General features: G+C 44.5%; 1 protein-coding gene across 1 annotated transcript; it reads right to left on the bottom strand.

The window, feature by feature from the left end:
- Positions 1-12,553: 12,553 nt before the first annotated feature.
- BT62DRAFT_932779 (uncharacterized protein) lies at positions 12,554-16,250 on the bottom strand. Its single transcript, XM_043186415.1, has 3 exons — positions 15,636-16,250; positions 12,947-15,578; positions 12,554-12,897 (listed from the first exon to the last, which is right to left on the bottom strand). The coding sequence occupies exons 1-2, from the start codon at positions 16,113-16,115 to the stop codon at positions 12,987-12,989; spliced, it is 3,072 nt and encodes a 1,023-aa protein (XP_043039121.1). The 5' UTR covers positions 16,116-16,250; the 3' UTR covers positions 12,554-12,897; positions 12,947-12,986.
- Between the last annotated feature and the right edge of the window lie 978 nt (positions 16,251-17,228).

Here is a 17,228-nt window from a genome sequence, read left to right as displayed (position 1 = left end):
CTTATTTATGCTTAGTCAGAATGCATAGGACTGTGGGATAGCTTAGTCATCATAACTAACCCACCCATCAAGTCAGCCTAGACAACAATGCTCGATGACACACAAGCACCCTTTTATATATGGTAATGATACTCAAGGACAATGGGCACCATAGATACAGATGAACACAATTAGTAGGGATATTATTAGCATAGCCTGTATAGTATTTAAGACCCACAGCTCTCACTGGTATACCCCAGCTTCGAGCTAAAGTTTATAACTACCAATTTATCTCGAGTCTACAAGACGTTGAGTCACACAGAAAGAAGACCAACTCTGTGGACTCAGCTGATCCCTCAAAGTGCAAAGGGACAGCTGTTTATCATGTGGTCTTATTCACGTGATGCTTGGGCCTAACAATTAGCTCAAAGCTTCCTCTTCTCTTTCTCAAGCTCAATTGTGCTAAGAAACCGAATGCTCTCTACAACCTCTACCGACCCAAACTTCAATCACAAGTTCTTTGAACTCCTCGCTTCCATCATCAGAACATTGATAGGATTGTTGGTAATCATCCAGCTGTGCTGGGGACACTATTCAATCACTGCCTGGGCTCTCAGACATTACAACGAATTCCTACACATCTGTGATATACTACACAATATAACCTCTGACCTTTCCCTCTATGACATCTCCAAATCCCGAAGAACGACCTACCAACTCCCAGAGGCCAGATCTAGCAGCATGCATCTAAGGGATGGTCAAGAAGAAGTGGGAAGGCAATGCTCCTCCCGATCCAGAAACATAGACCCTGGCATCCCAGGAAGGAACAGTATACTTGTATGAGGACCACCCCTCAACTATGAAGATGAAGACCTCTCAAAAGACTTCTTCCAGCAGTCCCCCTCCTCCAATTCTGCCTTCTGTACCTATGGGATTGCTGACCATGCCAGAGACTCTCTCGATGCCCCTTGGATAGCTCGACAATCCTGCCCCAAAACTCCTCGAAGCCAGCCTGATAGCTCCTGTCCCCCCACCAGGACTAGCCTCAGGATAGAGCGGGTTCTCACAGCAGAAGAGCAGCAATAACAGATATGGGAAGAGACCATCCATCAGAACTTCTCCACCTGGGATTTCACTATCCCATTAGACTATGACAACGTCATTCGACAGGAGGAGCAAAGGCAGTGGAATGAGCTGCAGCTAGTATGTCACATGTCAGAAGGAACAAGCATGGAAGATAAGCAGCAGAGGCAGGAGGCGGCTCAGTATGATGAGCTCCACAGGGATAAACAGTGGACAGTTGAGAGAGCCAGACTGGACAGGGCCAACATCAGCAACTGGTACGGGCTCTGACCTGAGAGCATCAGTATTCTTGCCTCTGCACAGGCCAACCCCTCTGCCTCAGCCCCCATCTTTCATGAATCCAGTACTCCAAGCAGTGGATTCCCAGAGCACTGGGCAGATGGCACCAGAACCCAATGATACCTAAGAGCCCCAACCCCCAAATACCCCCTCTTCTCCTGAACCCCTAGTGCTGACACTACTTTCAGGAGCAACAAGTCCATCCTTAGACACTATGGACTACAGGTTCCTGAAAATGCTCACATCTCCACCCATGCTCTCTGAGGCTTTCTTGGAAGTAGAGTGATTGGGCAGCTTATCAACAATGACTAGACACAATATCTGCCTCTATCGCAAGCGAGTGGAGGCGGCAAGAGTGATAGGAGAAAACCAATACAATGCATCCATTGGAAGCCAACCTGCTGCCAACTATGAAGTCATCGCAACTGCTGGACCGAGTATCCAGCCAGGAGAGTGAAATGACAGTCCTGCAAGGGGTCACAGAGAACATTTATGCCTGGCCCATCAGTTCCTTTCTTGAGGAAGAAGAAACAGAGGATAGCAGGCCCCCCAGGGGGCCACCATATGATGAACAAGAGGACACAGACGAAGAAGAAGTAAGGAGGCTGGCACAAGAAGAGAGGATACAGGAGTACCAGGAGTATTACCTGCACAGAGTAAGATTCTTATAGCACAATGCTACTTGGGTAGTATCACAGATAGGACAATTATACATGCATTCAGAAACTAATAAATGAGCAGAAATCCTGAAGTGAGCAGCAACTGATTATGCCACCCAACAGTATAACCAATGGCACCCCGAATACCTGGTTAGCCATCCACTGGTGTATCCAGCATTACAAGACATATGACCAATGCTGAGAACTCCTTCCATTGTGCCGAGACAGGCTGTATACCAGGCCCTGTTGCTCCAAAGCACCTTTACAAACTCTGATTACTCAGTACAAACTATGGCAACCCAGCTTGCTGAGACCCAAGTACAGCCGACCATAAAACACTCAAACCCTTGGACAGACCAGGGAAGCCAACTCCTGGGGGGACAACCACCCTCTGACCAGGCCGAACCCAGTGGGAAGGGCAAGGAACCTGCACGAGATGATCCCGAGGCCACCAGACTGGGATTCACAATTCAGGATGGAGTCATTATCTGGAAAGAAGAGTCAAAAGGGAGTCCAGTGGCCAATGACCACTCTCTCTATTCCTTCCCCAGGCCACCTGCTGAATGACAGCAGCCGCCCTTCGACAGATGGTCTAATCCTATGAGACCATTACCAGAAAATGCCAATGTCCTCCAATACTGCTCAGATTTACTCTGGAAGCCCTGCTCTTTTAAAGGGGCTTCTGATAACATTGACAGATTCCTTATAGACTGCAAGCAATACTTCAAAGTTTACATCAGATGTCTAGGATCTGACATGAACAAAGTCTTTTTTGCTGCCTCGTACCTGGAGGAAAAAGCCAAGACTTGGTGGATCCTCATTGTCCTGAACTTCCACTCCTCCACCCATGGCCATTACCGATACCTGTCCTGGCCAGTATTTAAACAAATGCTCAATGACAAGTTCATTAATCCAGTGGTATAAGAGGTACATAAGTAAAAAATCAAGGAATACAAGATGGGAGATAAAGCAGCTATGGATTATTTCGATGAGCTGGAGAGACTCACCAAATTAGCAGGGATACGGGAGGACATTGCCAATGATGAGAAAATGGTCGAAGCCCTCAAGAGAGGAGTCCCTTCTTCATATCTCACAATGATCTCCACCATGGGCATCAAACTATTGATGCCCATTGGCTATGATGAATGGAAGGAGTGGATCATCGAGATATATAAAGAATGACAAAGGCAGAAAGCAGAATCATCAACACTACAGGAATACACCAAGAAGCCGACCTCACCAACCTCAAACAAGCCAGGGCAAACTGCCAGAAAATCATCAGGACCCTCAATAGCAATGACCTATTCGAGCCAGAAGATCAGGACAGGCACTACATACACCAGAACAGGAAAGCCAATGGATATTGATAGGATGAAGAAAGAAGGGAAGTGCTTTAACTGCAGACAGAAAGGGCACATGGCAAAAGACTGCCTGAAGAAGAAGAGGACCCATGAAGATATACAGGCCCAGATTGCCGAGTTACAAAAAGAAGAAGAAGACCTAGAAAAGGAAACCAAGATCAAGGAGGTAAAAGACGAGGCCAGCCAGTAAGCGATTCCACTGACCTGGCTAGAATGTCTAAAGGTGTGCAATCCCCAGCTGTTGATCAGACTTATGCTACCCCTGTAGTTACACTCATGTCACTGCTATGCATGCATTTGAATATACTATGAACTATTACTACACACATCAATGAATTGCAAAAAGGAACTCAACTATCTATGGGCCAAATCAGGGCAGAGGGCCCTTCGAACTGGCTTAGGCCATTCAATACGAAATGGACTTGGAGATCCATCAAGGAAGCAGTCAATAGCAGTGCAGCGAAAGCCACACTAGGAAGGTGAATGCATCAATCCTGAACAGGGGAAGCCACTGAGGGAATGGTGGAAGAACTGAAGAACACAGAATGAAGCTGGGCTCTAGAATGGCTAAATGAGCTACACAGGCCCTGCAAGTTTATCTGATGCACCAAAACACCAGAGAGAGACCTAATGATGAAAGCCCAGATCAAGACTCTAACCAACCGATCCATGCATTTGATAACTGCCCTGATAGATAGTGGGTGCACTGAGAGCTCGATAAACTGCACCTTCATCATTCAGCACAAGCTATCAACCCGGTCTACTGCAGCCTCAATCCCAGTATATAATGCTGATGGGACAAAGAACCAAGCCGGTTCAATTACCGAGTTTGTTGAATTACACTTAACAATTGGAGATCACTCCGAATGAATCAACTTAGTGATAACCAATCTCAGAACAAAGGAATTATTCCTCGGGCACAATTGGCTCATACGATATAACCTGCTCATCAATTGGAAAACCGGATGAATAACCTTCACCTGATGCTGATACCGAAAAATCCCATTCAAGTTGCCTGATGAAGACCCAGAAGACAGATGAGATGAGGAGATGGAGGATGGCAAAACCATCCTGGCCATAGACTTGCAAAAAGAGATCTGCATCCAAGCCATTCATCATGCCAACAACCTGGCTATGAAAGCCAACAAGAGGAAGATAGAAAAAACCTTTGAGGAACTGGTACTGAAGTGAGCACAGGATTACTGAGACCTCTTTGAGAAGAAGAGTTTCAATGAGCTTTCAGACCCAAAACCCTGGGATCACACCATTGAATTACTCCCCAATGCCAATGCCAACTTAGATTGTAAAACCTACTCCCTTGGCAATCAAGAGCAGCAGAAACTTGACAAGTTCCTCAACAAGAACCTATCCAGTGGACAGATTCGACCATCAAAATCCCCAATGGCATCGCCATTCTTCTTTGTAAAAAAGAAGGATGGTAAACTCCAACTAGTTCAGGACTATTGGAAATTAAATGAAATGACAATCAAGAACCAATACCTCTTGCCTTTAATCTCAGAGCTAATAGACAAACTCTGGGGTGCCAAATACTATACCAAATTCAATGTCTGCTGAGGGTATAATAATGTGCAAATCAAGGAGGGAGATGAATGAAAGGCCACCTTTAGAACTAATCAGGGCCTATTCAAACCCACTGTCATGTTCTTTGGGTTAACCAATTCCCCTGCCACATTCCAGTGGATGATGAATGATATATTCAAAGATCTCATCGCCACTGGGAAAATCACAATCTACCTTGATGACATTTTGATCATGTTGCAAATGAGAGAAGAGCATCAACACCTAGTATGACAGGTACTCACTCTAATGAGGAAGCACAAGCTGTTCCTCAAAGCCGAGAAATGTGAATTTGAGGTATTGGAAACAGAATACTTCAGGGTAATCATTAGCAAAGGGAGTATCAGAATGGACCCCATTAAAGTGGCTGGGGTAGTTGAATGGCTGGAACTAACCAAAAAGAAGGAATTACAATTGTTCCTTGGATTCATGAATTTCTATCAATGGTTCATTCGAGACTACAGCAAAATTGTTCGACCAATGATTCAACTCACTGGTAATGCCCCATGAGGGTGGGGAAATTCCCAGTGACTCATGTTTACAGACTTGAAACGATGACTAGCTGAGGATGTCATCCTCACTATACCATCCCAAGAAGGAAAGTTCTGAGTAGAGGCTGACTCCAGCAAAGGAGTGATCGGTGCAGTACTGTCTCAGAAGCAGGATGGAAGATGGTGCTCAGTTGCATTTCTTTCAAAGGCATTGATGACAACAGAAAGGAACTATGAGATTTATGACAAGGAACTGCTTGCGATAATGCTCACCCTAGAGGAATGGTGGCAATATCTTATCAGGGCCACCAAGATTTTCGAGATCTGAACCAACCACCAGAATCTCAGATATTTCTAACAGCCCCAAAAGTTAAACTGCCAACAGGCTCGATGGGTCACAGAGCTTATCCAATATCAATACACCCTTCATCATAAGGTGGGAACAGCAAACAAGAAAGCAGACCTCCTTTCCCAACATGCTGATCATGATCAAGGGGGAAACAACAATGTGAAGATCACCATCTTATGATCTGAACACTTCCAAGCCATGATAATGCCAATGGAGGAGGAGATTCATGAGCGGATCAAAAGCGCAACCTGAGACAGCTACAAATAAGACCAAAAGGTTGCCCCATCACTCAACCACAAGAGGGGAATGACTAAAGAAGATGGGATGATCTGCTATGATGGAAAGATCTATATCCCTAGGAACCAAAGCCTACAAGAGGAAATCATCACCACCTGTCATGATCATGCAATGGCAGGGCACCCAGGCATCACTAAAACAAAAGAGCTCATCTTGCAAGAATATTGGTGGCCCAAAATAGGGACCAACATCGCAGTATATGTCAAAGCATGTGAAACCTGCCAAAGGGGAAAAGCCTCAACACAGCCTCAGGCAGCTCCCCTTCATCTGAACGAAATCCTGTCAACCCCATGGACTCACATCTCGGTTGACATGATCATCAGGCTACCTGACTGCAATAGATATGATGCCATTCTTATCATCATTGATTGATTCTCAAAGGCAATCATTCTGATTGCATGCTCCACAGAATTAACATCAGAAGGATGGGCAAAAATCCTATAAGATAAGGTATATGCCAAATATGGAATGCCCCAAGTGGTTATCTCTGACCGAGGACCACAATTCATCTCCAAATTTCTCAACAATCTCTATAAACTGCTGAACATTAAATAAAATGCTTCCACTGCATATTATCTGCAAACTGATGGACAAACAGAGTGAGCAAACCAAGAGATCAAAAAATACCTGTGCCTATTCATCAATTATCAACAAGATGACTGGGTAGAATGGTTAGCACTTGCTGCATTCCAGCATAATAATCAGATCCATTCAGCAACTGGTTGAACCCTATTCTTTATCAATTTTGGACGACACCCTAATATCACCCAAATGTCATGCCACTGGGCAACAACATTCGCTTCCACTGACTTCACCACTGATATAGCAAAAATTCATTCTGAAACAAAAACCGTGCTCGAAAGAGTCACAAAAATAATAAAAATCCAGTATGACAAGCACTGTCAACTGGTCTACACATACTCGATCAATGACAAGGTCTGGCTCAACACGACAAACCTACACCTACCCCAGCCAAAATGGAAGTTAGCAGACAAATGCACTGGCCCCTTCCCTATTATTGCAAAGATGGGGGACAGTGCATACAAACTCCATCTCCCAATCAGCTGGAAGGTGCATAATGTATTCAATGAGTCTTCTCTCACTCTACATCGCCTCCACATTCTCAACTCAGGAATGCCCTCTGCCACTACCACCTGACCTGATTGACAGTGAAGAACACTACAAAATTGAACAAGTCTTAAACCACAAACTCAGAAAAGTCAAAGCGAAAGGAGGAGAGATGACAACAACCATCGACTACCTTGTCAGCTAGAAGGAATATGGATCTGAATCCAACCAATAGGTTAACGAAAAATATATAGCAGCAAACGATGCAATTCATAACTATGAACTATCTCTAAATTAAGCCATCAGGATGATGGTCTTAAGGAGGAGGTAATGTTATGATTTTTCTCTTATTTCTACGATTTTACCCCTATTTATGCTTAGTCAGAATGCATAGGACTATGGGATAGCTTAGTCATCACAACTAACCCACCCATCAAGTCAGCTTAGACAACAATGCTTGATGACACATAAGCACCTTTTTATGTATGGTAACAATGCCTAAGGACAATAGGCACCATAGACATAGATGAACACAATTAGTAGGGATATTATTAGCATAGCCTGTATAGTATTTAAGACCCACAGCTCTCACTGGTATACCCCAGCTTCGAGCTAAAGTTTATAACTACCAATCTATCTTGAGTCTACAAGACATTGAGTCACACAGAAAGAAGACCAACTCCATGGACTCAGCCGATCCCTCAAAGTGCAAAGAGACAGCTGTTTATCATGTGGTCTTATTCATGTGATGCTTGGGCCTAACACATTCTAATACAATAACCATGTCCACTCTGCAATCAGCAAAACACTATTTTTCATCAACTACAGATGACATCCTCTATATCACTAGCTCAATCCACTGCACTGTTACAACTCCTACCTCAACATCTTTTGTAGATCAAACTCTCAAAAAAGTGGCTGCTGCTATGAAATATCAGTATGACAAGTCCCACCACTCTGCCATCTAATACAATGTTGGTGACCACATATTGCTGAATACCACAAATCTTCACTTTTCATGTTCAAAGAAGAAACTGACCAATAAATGCACCAGGCCTTTCTCTATCATGAAGAAGATTATATTAGATCTAACTGGCATATGATCTGAACACATAATAAACTAGTGCTGTATTGTATTCATACAATCATGCTAGAGTTCATTAAATGTGCTCTGATAGGTGAAGTGCTTCAAGGCTGGAGACAAGCTAAGCTCAAGAGGAGATAGTGTGAGATAAACTTATAGCTTGAAGCTGGACTACTACAGTGACAGCTATCCTACTTATATACTGTTCAACTTGTAATAAATATAACTAATACCTATTATGCTAGGATGCTGATTCTGCCTAATTGTCAGGGATAAGACAATGAGGAATTGTCTGTAGGTGAGATGACTGAGTACAATGGCACTCCATCTGTTGTGATTGTCTAATCCTTTCCATGCCCTTCAGGAGAGTGCTTGAGATAAAATAAGTGCCTTGATAAGATAAGAAAAAAGAATGAGATATAGAGAAAATCATAATATCACCCTCCCTTAAGACCATTATCCTGATGGATTAATTGATGAAAGTCTTATAGTCTCATATAGTATCACAGAAAAACCAGAAAAATGCAAGTTTGAAACCCTGAAAATGGAAAGGCCTGGCCAAGTACCATAATACCTGATCATATAAGACATACATCATTGTTAGTATACATATGGCATCTTCAAAATATAAGCTCTTATGAGAGCCTCAAAGTTAATCTACAACATCCTCTCTCCAATCTCATACTCTCTTGTAACTCACAGCTCTGAGGATCCACTAACCACTTTAAGTTATGAGAGAGTTGACTGTATGATATCATGTGAGATGAAGATTTTGCCTGACTTATTGAGCAATTTGTAATAGCCCCAAGATGCATATTCCAACAAGCAAGCCTCAGTTGACTAATCATCTAATTTGCTTTCACCAGATATCTGCTGCCTATTTACTATCAGAATTTTTGCCCAACAGATACTGCTAAAAGCTTGCAGGTGAGATACATCTTGTCATTTCCTGGTCTATAACTCTAAAGAAACTGTATTAGGATAGTGACATGATGAGATCAGATTTCTTGTGTACATTAAAATAGCTGCCACCTCAACCTAATATTTATGATGCAGGCTCAAATCTCACAAGAGTGCACAAGTATTCTAGATAATTGTATAGATCACTCTTTCCACTAATCCATTCTCCAAAGATGAGTACAGTGCTATTAGCTTAAGGATAATCCTATGCTTTTTATAGTAGTCAACCACTTTAACTCTGTAAAGATATCATCAGCATAAAGGTGTTTGACTTATTGACTAGTCTGGTTCTTGGCCAGCATCAAGAATTCATCAAAAGCCTAGATTGTCATCTCATCAGCTTTATTCATGAGAAACACTTCATGTTTGAAAGATATGCTGCTATCCACAACCAGCATGAAGTAAGACTTTCTTCTATTTGATACTATATAGCTAGAACCTCACAAGTCTGTTTCCATAAGGTGGAGAGGCTCCACATCAGGGTCTGTTGGCTCATTGAGAGGCTAATATGTTTGCTTGGCTATAAGACAATCTTTACACTTCTCCTTGATGTTCCTGTCTATAACTCTTCTAGTGAGCCTGTCAACTAAGTTCTTTGATGCTATAGACTTGATAGTTTTAATGCTTGCATATATAAATCAATGATGCCATTGGCACAAAGATGTAGGATCACTTCTCAAGGACATAACAAAGTGATCAGCAGATAAATCCCTCTCATCATCTACACACTTGAGGATATACATTCTATTCTCTCTCTTTTCAGTAAAGATTTCAGCACCATTTGCATTCTTGACAACTGCCTGCTTGCCTCCAAATGTTGTAAAGAACCCAGCAGCATCAAATGCACTGACAGAGATGAGGTTTGCAGTGAGCGAAGGTGCATATAAGACATTCTTGAAGATCAGTCTGACTAATTTCTTCTCCTTAGATATCTGGCAAAAAAGTTTGATAAGAGTCTCAGCATTCAGAATTGAGAATCCACCTTCCACTTTCTTTGCCAAAAAACCAGTATGATACAGTTGGGGTGTATACTCAGTGAATCCCTTCAAATCCCACAGCAAGTGATTGCTTGCATCAGAATCAAGAAAGCACAATGACTTTGTGGATTTTCATCTCTGGAATATCATAGAGACAAATGCTCTATCTGCAATAGGTGCATCATATATATACTTCTTCACCTCAAAATGACTAATGACTAGTTTAGCTTTGTTGACTTTCTTAAGGTTCAAGATATTAAAATCAGACATAGATGAAGTAGTCATATCCTCAAAATCCAAGGATTCATTCAGCATCAATATTCTCAAGATAGGATGTCTCATCTAGTACTTTCTCAATGATAACCCCTGTGATACTATCTTTATCACCAGATGTCATGTATGCTATGAATATGATATGGGGGCTGTGAAATACCATCAGGCTAGCCTGAAGAGCTGCAGCAGCCTATGCATTTGCTGGCATGCTAAACAATATGTTATTTGCCTGGTTGCTTTGTTTGTTCCTTCTAAAATTCTCTGAAAACTGCCCTTCCTTTCCTCTATCAGACCAGTAGCAATCTGAGATATTGTGGGTTGAGCATTTATGAGCCTTACACTTAGAGTTGGTACAGTATTTCCCAGCTGATGATTTTTTGCATTCAAAGCAAGAGACAGGTCTATCTTTGTGGGATATAATGTGATATGGTGGGTTTGGAGTAGTGAAGTAATTTTGATGATCATCTTACACTGGTAGAAGGATGGTATGATTGGCAGCCAGCTTGCAGAGTGGAAAAGAGGCCATATGATAATTTCCCTGAAATCTTTGTCTGTTAACTCATATCCAGCTTCAGACAGATTGCTGACTGCAGCTTGCTTCATATGGAGGTTCTGGATGTAGGCCTCCATATTAGCTCTCTCTATGTGCTTTGTGTTTCTAAAGGAGACATTGCATCTCAGATAAAGCCATCTTGTTCTGGATAGTGTAGATGTCTATAATTGAGTCCCATGCTTGTTTCACCATTTCTGATGTCTTGATTCCTAATTCTGTAGGATCCACAACATTGAGAATGATGTGGAACCATATGCAGGAGTCTTGAAATTTCCATTCATCAAGCAATAGTGTGAATAAGTAGAGTGGTGTGGAATCTGGTGGAAGCAGTGCTCTGATTGGTGCTGTGCTCTGGGTCATTTGCATGGTGGTTGGATAAGATATTGATCCATCCATGTACCCTCATCATCTTTTGCCACTGATGATTTCAGCAATCTTGGATTTCCAGGTGGCAAGGTTCTTGCCATTAAACTGGAAAGCTTCAGAGAGTTGGATAATGGAAGGGCTTATTGTTGACATGGTTAGAGGTTATGGTATTTCATATGAATATTGAGTTGTTTTATGGGTACAATTTACTGTGTTCTTCTTGACTGGTTCAAAGATAAGAGCAGAGCCACATAACCCAAAGATGAACAATGTAGTTAGAACTCATTCAGTGCAGTAATAGTGAAATGACTGTATTGATATGATACCATACCTAAGGTAAGATGAACAACATAGTTAGAACTAAGGAAATGAGTGAGTAAAGCATACCTCAGTTAATGCAGTAATAGTAAAATAACTGAGGATACAGATGTAACTACTAGATATATATACTGTCAGGTTGAAGTATAGAAGTAGGAAAAACAAATGATCTGCAATAGGCAACATACAATGTAAGTAATGAGCATTGGGTATCATGCATACATCCATGATTCCATGTGGCTTCAGCAGGGTTTCTGCATGTCTGAGAGCACTTATTCATCAGGGATCATCAGGCTTTCATAAGTGTCAGGTTACTAAGCATCAGGAGGTTATGATTAAAGGCTAAAATCATGACATTTGATTGTCAAGTTGGAATTCAAAGAATCATCTTTGATATTGGAACAGCTGATGGCAACAGCAGTGGTCATCAGTGACTACTATGAATGATACAGCATAGCCAACTATCAGTGCTGCTGGTGGTCTGTAACATCATCTGCTAGACTCAGGTGGGAAATTACAGAAGTGAAATGTATGGATTATATAGGAAAATTTAAGCCATGAAGATCACTGGAATAACACAAAAAAACATCTTTATGACCTCTTCCAGTGGTTCTGAGATGGACTCAGTGCAGGCCTACCTTGAGCAGTGGTACCAGTGGCTTGAGCAGGAAGGATATAAAGAGGGACAATTTATATGTGGTCCTTTTCATTTAAGGTCATAGTCCAATGTGCTGTCATACTTGCTATCATTTGGCTTACAAATAGTATCTTTCAATTTTACATGATCTGTACATTATGTTTTCAGTTGGGATAAAGCGCTGTGGATGCACATGAAGGTGCATGAAGAGTCACACCCCTATTCACCGCTACGCTCCTCATGGATGCATACAATTGGCATTTATTAGGTATTCTACTTCAAGTACTTCGCAGTGAGTCTAACTCACAACCACATATCATAGAGCCCATAAAATACGTACAACGTCAGGACATCGAGATATAGAAAACAGGCAGGAACGAAAAACGAATAGAATACTACACGACAGATCAGATAACGAGACAGAGACGGAGGTCGAAATAACGAAAGCTTGCATGCAATTCTTAAAGCCCAAATAAATGAAAGGATTGATCAAGGGACGAACACTTGGAGAAGGAAGACGCGCGTAGAGGTACCGCAGTTCAGAGCATCAGCGTCCGCGCAATAAAAACAGTAAAAGAAAGTAATCTGTGAGAATGTGACCAAGGATATGAATACCGGGGAAGGGATGACTCACGCATGGTATGTACAAGAAATGCAATAGAGCCGAAGCCGAATCACCTCCCAGCGGGAGGCCAGATATCCACAACCGTTCTCCTCCTCTCTCTCTTCGAAGCAGGGAGAATGGAAGAAGCAGCACTCCGATCGGCAGCGTGCCCCGCATGTGTCCCATCAAGCGACATCCTCGTCGATCGATTGACCATCCGCCTCCAGTCTCTCTCCGTCTCAGAACCTGACATTGGCGAGTTGACACCAGCAACAATCTCTGCCTCATCCGCGTCCACAGAACCTGAAGAGGACGACTTCCGCTGTCTCTCATCCTGCTGCTGGAGTCCATTGAGCGTTGAAATCGAAACAGTCGATGGACGGGAGAACGTCACTGACGTTCGATTCGACTTGTTCGAATCGGTCCGCTGTGACGGGCTCACGCCTGGAAAACCCCCTCGATCAGGAGAATTGGATACCGTATGTGTGGTGAGAGCCGTTGTCGTATTTGGGCTTCGAACAGAAAAGATGGTGTTGAGGTTCTTGCGGCGAGAAAGGGTTTGATTTTGCTGGTCCCCGTTACGATCTTGAGGTCGTTTTTCTGAAGGAGGTGTAGGAGTAACAGGAAGTCGAGCTCGAAGAGATTCGGAAGGTAATGTCGGCAGTGGCTTTGGAATGTCAAGGGGAGGGAGAGTCTGACTTCGATCCGGTATACGATTGATACGAGAAGCAGGTGTAGGCGATGGATCAAAAGCATCGGCAGTGTCTTGAGAATCCAATGTAGCGACACCGTTGACGTCGACACGTATTGAAGGCTCCCGTGGTTGCACTCGTCGTATGGAACCAGAACTTGCCCCATTGGTAGTAGCATTTCGATGAGGAGATGGGGTATCAAAAACAGATCGAGCATAATCCTCGTTCCTCAACGTGTTGAGAGCTGACGGGGATCGAACAGCGAGAACACTTTCTGCTCTTGCGTTCAGCCGTCGCGTGGCCTCTTCTCGCTCTCTATCTCGAATGTCCCAGCTACGCCGGGATTCAGCGCTACGTCTGCCGTTACCGTTCACAGGGGTTTCTGGCGTAAGATGAAGCCTCGATAAACGTCCCGTCAGACCTTCTTCGTCTAAACTGATGCTCCGATTATGAGTATCTCCAGCACCACTTAGATCTTTAACAGCTTTGCCGACACCCAGCAGGAAGCTTGTCACCGCTCTAACAAGCTCGTCACTTGCTCTCATGCCCTCTCTATACTCCCCACCAACTTTACTCCATATCTCCACCAAGTCCGCATCCATGTCACGATCGCCAACCTCCGCATTAATCTGCTGCTCCAGTGCGCGCCCATTCCCACCTTTCATTAGCCCTTGCAGTCTTTCAGCGGCTGTTACTATACCCTGCGCGTTCCTTAGCAAATCACTGGTCGCAATCAACTGCACCCGATTGACTTGTGATTCGAACATCGACAGGCTATCGTGCATAAGCTCTGTATGATGTCCAGACTGCTGTATCCCTGAAACTCGTGGACTCGAGTGCCGGTCCTGTCCACTGTACACGCTGAGTGACGACTGGGACCTCTCCACCTCCCTCCGAGATGCTGAAGAATCTCTGTCCCGTAAGGGATATGCACTTCGATGACTCCTCAACTGACGCGAAACTGATGGAGAAGCGTCGTTGTCGTCCTCGTAATCTCGGCCGTATTCTGCCATCGACGTTGCTGCTCTCTGTCCAACAGTGCTAGCACGAGTCCTAACATCGCTGCCCCGCCTCTCCTCTCCATCCTTCAGACCTATACCAGCTGCCCGCAACCCTTCACCCACTAGGCTTCTACCCCGAGCACTCACTGTCAAACCACTCTCCGCACTCCCACCCCGTCGTGTTTGCCGCCGCCCTATAGTGGGTTCATCGTTATCGTCGGTAGGAGACGTCGCCAATAGGTCTTCACTCATCCAACGTGTCTGGTGTCGTCGAGTCAGATCTCGCACTGTTGAGGATCTAGCAGGAGGTTTTGGGAGAGATGAGAATTGTAGGGTAGAGCTTCGGGTAAGTGTATTGTTAACGCCGTTCCGGTGAGATATTGGGTCACCGCCACTCGGTGAATCACGAAATTCCGGTGGAAGAGGCTGCCTCTTTTTCCCCAGACCCACTGTGGGACTCCGCCTGGACGACGCAACCGCTGCCAGCGCGCTTTGCATCACGTCACGGTCTGGAGATTTTGAACGGTAAGGAGATGATGTTTCTGTAAGAGCAATGGAAGCGCGCTTCCGGATATGAATAGAGGAATTTGATGAGTGCGAGGAATTGGACTTGGCTGCAAGGACTTGTCCGGGTAATGAGGGGGCGGATATGAGGCGCTGTCGGCTACGTGGCGTAGACGGGCGAGGATCGGAAGAGCCTGCTTGGGAGGACGAATTTGAGGAGGAAGAGTGGGGGTTTGTCGAGAATATGGGAGGGTGGAGATTCTCCCGCTCTGTTTCAGAGCCTGACTGGTGATCTGGGGTAATTTGATGGGAATGACGTGACGAGCGTGTTCTCGAGGAGGAGGAGGAGGAAGATTGGGACGATGATGAGGCAAATGGTAGAGCATGACGTTTGGGCGTAGTCGGGTGACGTGGCTTGGGTGAAGGCGTACTTAGCCGAGAGTAAGAAGAAAGTTTATCGAGGGCCTACAAAAGAGATAAAATCAGAGAAGGAAAAAAGACCGGGTCATCCGAAAGACATACCATCCGATTCCTCTGTGTGAGGCTCTTGACGCGTTCAAGCGCCTGCACATTCTCGCTGGAGGATATGGAAGAATGTCTTCCGTTAAGACGCGCCGTATTATCCTCGTCGTCGTTGTTGTCATTGTCATTGTCATAATCGTCATCATCGTCTGGATCGACCGAACGACTGGCGAACCCATCCTGCTCTTCTTCAAAAGCGTGATGGAATGTCTTTACATTCGACTCAGTGAGCATTTCACCGGGATGGGGCCTATTTCTTCTAGCGACGCTGGCAGGATCGCCTGTACTTCCACTACCAGTGGAATTCGTTGCCGGTGGAGAAGGGAGACCAGAACCTTTTGAGCTCGTGCTCGCAACTGGACTTGGTGGTTCCGGTAAATCAGGCAGGTTTGGGGGAGAATATATGTACAGAGGATCTTTCCCCAAGTATACAGCAGAAAGCGGACGTTTTCGAGTACAGTTGACAGGTCGGGGGGACATTTAGAACTTTTCCGGCAGCTGAGAACCGATTGGTAACAAAAAGAGCGAAACGTTGAAGCCCCAAGGCCTAACAAAAAGGCATGAAGAGAAGAAAAAAAGACCGCTGCGCCCCGTCGTGGGCGTCGGAGGGAAGGGAGCAACGTTGTCTGCATCTGTTTGTCAGCACGCCCTTCACGTGGGGCCGTCACTTCACGCCAAACGTCGACGGTCTACCGTCAACTTCCCGTTTTGCTATCTCTTGCTTGCACTTTGAATTTCTTCGTAGCACTGCAAGTTGGGTCTTTCTTTCGTAGGAAATGTGTGACAAACAATGCTTCCCATCGCTATGACCTTGCAATGGAAACAACAATAAACCAACAACAAGAATAACTCCAAGTTTCGGTTCTGCAACCTTCATCGTGACCGTTTCACTGCACCTTATTAATCTTGCCTTGTTTAGGTTTGCTCTCTTCATGCTCCCGCGGCACCGATTACAAGATTCGAAGCACCTGCATCAGCTCCAGCCTCAAGGCGAGAATTCTCTGCATACATACTGTGCCTGGCTCTGTGTCTGACATTTGTGAACAGGAAATGCCAATCCTGTCAGAAAAATTTAAAATCCAAGAGCCTCGTCTTTTTCGTTGGAGAAAGAAAATGCCAAATATTTACCCTACAAATCGAGGGTCATATGGTCGCAGCAGTCGGCGACGACAGGCCGTGTGCGGTGGTTTCCAACGCGCCTACCGAGGCAGCAACCGGTAACCAACATCCTCTGACCCTATTGGCAAATTCCGTCCTTCAGGAAAGAAGAATCCCAGTGTTGCCGTCATGATTGGCGCACGAGAACGGACTACGGAAGTGTCATTCATTCGGACTTGCCCGCCCCCCAAACACATTGTGCTCCGTCAAGATGTACATAGGTGACTACATATACTATATTCCACGTGTTGGATTCCTCGCAACCTCCGCCGTCTAGGGCATACATCCAGGGTGCTGCCATGATCGAAGACCTATGTTCTTTCGGATTTACAGGCGTCGAACGAAACGCTAATAAAAAGCTACGCAGCTGCCGGTTCGCATATCATTGATCGAAAATCAGATTCAATCAGGTCCCGTTGGATCTCATGAGATGGG

Source organism: Guyanagaster necrorhizus, assembly GCF_019112545.1.
Source record: "Guyanagaster necrorhizus MCA 3950 unplaced genomic scaffold BT62scaffold_14, whole genome shotgun sequence".
In the NCBI taxonomy this organism is placed as follows: Eukaryota; Fungi; Basidiomycota; class Agaricomycetes; order Agaricales; family Physalacriaceae; genus Guyanagaster; species Guyanagaster necrorhizus.
This window is presented reverse-complemented; position numbering and strand designations above follow the sequence as displayed.